Genomic DNA, 6,000 nt, shown 5'->3' with positions numbered 1-6,000 from the left:
CCGTTAATAACTGTTATAAGAAATCTGAAATTATATACCATGCTTTGGATTATAGAGCGCGTAAGTATTTTCTCCGTGTTTTTTGCACGTTATCTTCTACATCTGAATTGCTCACGGGAGTTCATAAAGGAAGGCCGTATCCTGTTTACTGCAGTCTGTGCAGAGTCACCGACAGGCCCTGTCAACAGAGCAGTGTGACCCACGACTGCTCGCGGCTGTATCCGTGAAGATGGCACAGGGCGTGCGATGCAGCAGGGGCTCCACACGTATGTGTGGAACGATGGGTAAGTAAGTAGGATGCATCGGTGTAAGTGAACTTAGGACGGGAACTTTCACTGGGGAAACTGAAATGCCACCAATTAAACTTGGAAAAGGGATGGGGATGGTTATATGGTTGACGCGAGATGTTCAGAATGGTCTGGAAATTATTCAGCAACACGAGTATTATTAAAATGGAAGGCAAAGTCTGCTTCTGGCCAGCGTTTTGGAAGTCCCGAGAAACGCCAGAAGTCGACTTTGTGTTCCCAGGTGCAACGGGCTCCTTGAATGACAATGGTTCATATTTTGGAACGAAAACGTGCTGTAGAGGTTGTTATTAATCTAGAGTAACATCACGTTATGGAATTCGAGATGTCTCCCTTTAATAGAAACATTTCTCCTTTCCCCAAAACAAAAACGGGGGGTGCGGTGTGGGGGGTCGCTCTCCTTACCGTTAGTGACAAGGCCATGCACACGAACGTGAACTTCTTGATGTGGGCTGCCGTGACCGTGTTGCTTGTGCTCACCAGTTTATTGCTGGGGTTATTCTGGAGGGGAGAAAAAGACAGTCGTGACTGGGCTCTGGGCTGTCCCTGGCTGACCACGCGTACAACTTTCGAGAGCATCTTGTTTCTGTTTTAGTGGTTGTGTCTAAAGAAAGTATAGCTGCCAAGCGACAGTTTGGAAGATGGCTGTCACTTCGAGTCTCTCTCAGACAGCTGTCGAGTTTTCGGGCGTGAATAGTAACCAGGGGGAGGTCCAGACTGAACACCAGCCATGTCTCCTGATTTGGCTCCCTCCCTTCACTACCCGCCTGGGCGAGTCCAGTCCTGGCCACCGTGGGCGTCTCCCTGAGGGCCATGGCCCTGCTCGGTGACCCACGGGCCCTGTCCTCTCTACCAAATTAACTGTAAGCTGGGCCGGGCATTCCAGGCCCCGCTCACCCTGACATGGACTCGCTTCCTCACTGTGTGACTTCTCCGACTGTGTCCCAAAGGGAGCCTCTTGCTCCTCCCCTGACGCTCTTGGTGCTTTCATGTTTCTGTGCCTTTGTTCCTCCTTCTCTCACTGGGGCCTCTGACTGTCAAAACCAACCCTTTCTTCAAGGCCCATCATCTTCGCAGCCCCTCTGTTCCTAAGCCTCTCTGCTCTTTTCCCTCCGAACTGACTCCGGCCCCGTCCTGTCGTGCCGACCACCCGGAGCTCCCTGAAAGCAGGTCTGGCATCCAGTATGCGGGGCCCGTGTCCAAGCCCTTGCGAGGTGTGGGCTCGCCCACCGAGATGAAGGGCCATGTGTCTCACCCATCTCTTCGGCTCCTGAGACTTAGCTTGAGTACAGAAGGTGCTCAAAAGCCTCAGTTAGACTGAATTGAAGCAAATGTCCTCTTGTACGAACCTCACTCTGAGGCTTGCTGAGGCCACCCTAGGGCCACTCCTAAGTGTGCCCATCACCCAATTAAAACCAGTGCCTGGCCCTCGACTATGAAAAACATCAGAGAAAAAAAACTCGTGCCTCGTTTGGATCCAGTAAGTCCCGGAGCTGACAAGAATGCCCTCCGAGCACCTGGGTCCCGCGTGCAGCCTACAAAAGCAGAGACATTCCAGGTTCCAGCTAGAAAAGAACTGACTGTCCCCTTTATTTCGGAGGCACTCTCTCTAGTCTCTTCCCCCTGCACATGCCACCAGCACAAACTCTGGATGAGCTGACATTCTATTTCCGGTTTCTAAAGCATTTCTGCTTTTCTGAATGGCAGACTGCTGTCACGGCAAAGTGCAGTTCCCAGTGGGTAGGACATCTGTCCACCTCCGCTCACCCAGGGATCTGTGACAGCGGTGCCCTGGCGGGCTGAACGAGAAGGCCACCCTGAAAAGAACAAAGCAAGCTCAAAGCACACATGTCATCTGTGGAGACGGTGACATGCCACGCTTATTCAGGCACACTCTGATTTTCAAAAGAGCAGATACTTCGCATGACTAAACTAGCATGCTACATGCTACATGCCGGTTTACACGATCCATGCTCGTTTATTCTTGCAGAAATAGCATTTAGCGTAGACTTTGTGTTTCATTTCATTTGCCCAGTCTGCTGAGAAATAGACGCCTTTGCAGGTGATCACTGATCATGAGAGAGCATTTGTACTGGTGGAAAACTCCCAGTTAAGTATTTAGCTAGAACCACCGGAAGTTATGCGAGAAATGTTAAATCTCTTGTTCTGGAACCCACAAAGAGGCTAAGGATTTCAACCGTTAGTACAGCAAATTCTGGAAGCCCGCAGAGAGGTGTCTCAGATTGGGGTGAGTAGACACGTTCACATAAATGGCTCGGTGGAATGCCTGCAAATAATGGGTGAGGTTTCAAGTGTTCTGAGCGACTCCAGTTTCTGGCTAGATGTATGCTCGTTCAAGAAATTTTCTCATGGCGCTTAACCTCTGCAATAATGGATAAAACGATGTTTTCCTTGGATGCTCCTAGAGAAACTGTATAGCATGGCAGTGTTAAGTGTTACTATTTCAGGTAGTCAAAAGCAATTTCAGATGAGACTTTCACGGCCAGCAGGTTCTAATACTTTAGTGCCTGCTATTCTCATCAGGTTTTATTAGACAACATTGTTCTCCAAGAGCTAGAAATTTAGCAAGAAGACTTAGACCATTTTGGTTTTCTACGATTTACTGCTGTACACACGTGTCTGAGGTGAAAACGATGGTTTCTAACAGCAGACTGGATTACGCTCACTCAAGCATAGACCCTCATCTTTCTCCTGCCGGTGACTCCTGCCTCTGAAGTCCACTCTCAAAGGCCTGTGAAGCAGGAATCGGATGCGTTTTCAGGAGACGCTCTGCAACCTGCTGTTGCAAGTGAACATTTGCGAATGGCGAAGGGTCCAGCGAAGAGTCTGCTGGGGAAGCTCCACACCCGGTAAAGAGTTCCGGGCAACGCCTCCGCCCCACTCTCGTGAGACTGTGTGGTGGCGGTCCCCTAGAGTATTTTGAGGTGAGCTGATATTCAGGGGTGATTATGAGTGTGGGAACTGAGGAAGGAGATCTGCTGGAGAACACGCTTCCCCTTCTCACTTCCCAGGGCTCTTGCTGGGATAAGCTGAAATGACCCTGGCCATGGCTCCGAGCTAGTTCTACAGAAGTTCAAGGCCAAGCAGTTGCCAGGAAGAGTACAACTGGCAGGTTGTGTGCTTCTTTCTTATTTTTTTTATTTTTTTATTTTAAATCATCGCATGTGATCTTTTTGGGGGTCTGTTTTGCTAGCCATTTTTTTTTTTTAGGATATAAGTCTACCGGTTCAAATAATTAAGCTTTAATAAAAGAGACATTTGCTGAATGATGAGCAGGATGGTCATGACCCAGCCGAAGGATGCAGGCCCGAGGGGTTATATGCCTCCTTCAGCTGTGTCAGCAGCAGCAGGAGGACAGAGCTGCCGTCAGCAGAGGCTTTCGGCCAGAATAAGTCTGCTGCGCCCAAACCACCCCAGACCCAAGCCTGCTGCGTGGACGACCTCAGCGTGCACGTGCCCCGCACACCGGAGACTCCCATGAGCTTAAGAGCTCAAGCACACGCTTCCTGTCTGTATCCATCTTCACATCAGCAATGAAGTCAGTAAAATATGAGTTTAACTTAAAAAAAAAAAAAACCACAGAAACAGAATCCAATGTATTACATTTTTTTTGAGAGTATAGTTTCCCTTTTGAAAACAAATAAATTTCTCAACAGGAATAACCTAACCGTGAGTATCAGTTTGGAGAGGCACGGCAGCTCAGCATCAAGGTAAGCTTAAGCTGCCTCTGCCATTCTCTGAGGGAAATATTCCACCATTACATTCGACACCCCCAATGCCACATTAACCTTACAAAGGGAGGTGAGACTGGGAAACACGAAAACGCTCCTCGCCGGCGATCCCTGTCTATCAAGCTCTCATTTTAAAGCGTGCGTCTCAGACACCACGCCGCACAGGTTCTCACCTTGTCAAAAGCAGGGTAGACAGCGCGGATTTCCGTCAACCAGCCATATGGCATGTGACCCACCGGGTACGTGGCTGTCAGAATCGCCACTGCCTGCAAGAGGAAGAGCCAGCAGTTAGTATCACAGGGAGCATCTCCAGTACCTGCCGTGGCAGAGCGAGCTGTTTCAGGTGCGGCCTCCGGTGACAGATCGCTCCTCACTGGGTGACGAGGACAGCCCTGGAGCGGGAGGAAGGGGCAGGTGCATCACTCTGTCCCTGGGAGGGGAGGTGAGGGGGCCCAGAGAGGGAGCCGGAGACCAGGAAGATGCGTCTTATTTTACACGAATCTCATGAGAAGCAGATCCAGGTCCAGATGGCTCGCTCTAGAAGCCAAGATCTCGACCCAGGTCCAAACTCCAGGATCTTTGCTCTTTCCATAGAGCCAAACCGAACCCTCTAGTCTAGCCCAATTCTTGGGTCTCAGAGTATGATTTTGAGTCCTGTCTGCTTGCCGGACAGTCTTTGCTCAGGATCCACTTCTATGCCTTCATCTTGTCCTTCGGGGTGGCTGAATCTATGTGTTTGTTGATGACTTTACGTGCTCTCCTTCGGACTCAACTCACTTCTAATCCGTTCAGCCAGGATAGCCCAATTTTGATTTTTAACTTAAGAAAACTAAATAACTATCTCTTACAGGAAGCCAAAGATGTTCTTCCAAGAAAATGAATTTCTTTTCTTACGTGAATGAAAAGGAAATGAAAGCAAAGCATCTAACCCTACCTTTTGGCAGAGTTCAACTCCCTAGCTAGCAGGCAAAGAGGTGCAGGCTGCATCTGTTTTAGTTAACGAAACAGCCATGCCAGGAACCTGGGGGAAGTCCCCCGCTGGAAGAAACTGCCTTGGGAGCGGTGTGCTGGAATTAGGTGGACCTAGGTTCACACCTCCACTTCATCACCTACCAGCTGCGTGAAGCATGAGCCTCTCCTTCCATCCCTCCAGCAGAACCGTGAGAAAGACAACACCCATGGACATGGTTTTGGAGAGCCAGGGACATGTACGTGCATGCCAGCGTATCAGCAGATGGTCAATAAACGTCTGTTCTGTACCCCATGTGCTGTGTCTCTATGCCATCAAGGTCCATCGAGAACATCTCTTAATATATAAGTTGCTTTTTTTTTTTTTTAGGGGAAGACAGAATTCTAGCACACAGGGTCACATACTTTTTTACTGGGCAACTTAAACTGCAGTTTTTAAGTGAAAAAGCTGCTGTGTTACAGACGCCACCCAAGATGACATTCATGATTCAAAAAACAAAATCCAGAACCGAACTGAGGCAAGAGTTAGTGTGCTCATGATTTATGTGCTTCTCTTTCCCAGCCAACACGAGCTGCTTCCCAGGACGAGGAAACTGGCAGGAGACCCCGGCCGGAGCCCTGCTGGCAGAGCAGTCAAGGGCAGCGCGTAAACAGGAGGCTCTAATGAGCAGCCACAGGCCTTCCTGAAGGATCAGCAGTTCCAGAGACAGAATTAGTTCTCCAGAGGGCAGTGAAGGAAACAAATGATTTGTTCATACCATGCCTGAAAGATGGAAAAATGATTCAACTCTTTCTTTGGAGCAGCTGCCAGTTTCCAGGTAACTTTCTTGACCTGTGAGTGAGTCAGTCACGGGGCTGCTTATTGCAGGGGGTGGGCTGCCGACGAGCGAGCACAGGAAGCCACGAAGCCACGAGGGCTTGGGCGGGATGTGCAGGGGGCACAGAAAGAACAGGTGAGAGCTGGTGGGTCAGAA

The 6,000-nt window shown here is 49.5% G+C and overlaps 1 protein-coding gene across 2 annotated transcripts in view; it reads right to left on the bottom strand.

Moving 5' to 3' along the window:
• Positions 1-6,000, bottom strand: part of ANKH (ANKH inorganic pyrophosphate transport regulator) — a 118,570-nt gene that overhangs the window by 24,005 nt on the left and 88,565 nt on the right. For both annotated transcript variants that reach the window (XM_039842760.1, XM_039842759.1), the window contains 2 exons: positions 4,231-4,323; positions 711-806 (listed from right to left, as the gene is read on the bottom strand). In XM_039842760.1, the coding sequence (XP_039698694.1) occupies positions 711-806; positions 4,231-4,323 (189 nt within the window). The remainder of the gene's footprint in view (positions 1-710; positions 807-4,230; positions 4,324-6,000) is intronic.

The sequence above is a fragment of the Pteropus medius genome, unplaced genomic scaffold (assembly GCF_902729225.1).
Source record: "Pteropus medius unplaced genomic scaffold, Ma_sr-lr_union100, whole genome shotgun sequence".
NCBI classification, from domain to species: Eukaryota; Metazoa; Chordata; class Mammalia; order Chiroptera; family Pteropodidae; genus Pteropus; species Pteropus medius.
Note: the sequence above shows the minus strand (reverse complement) of the source record. Positions and strands in the feature narration are given on the sequence as shown.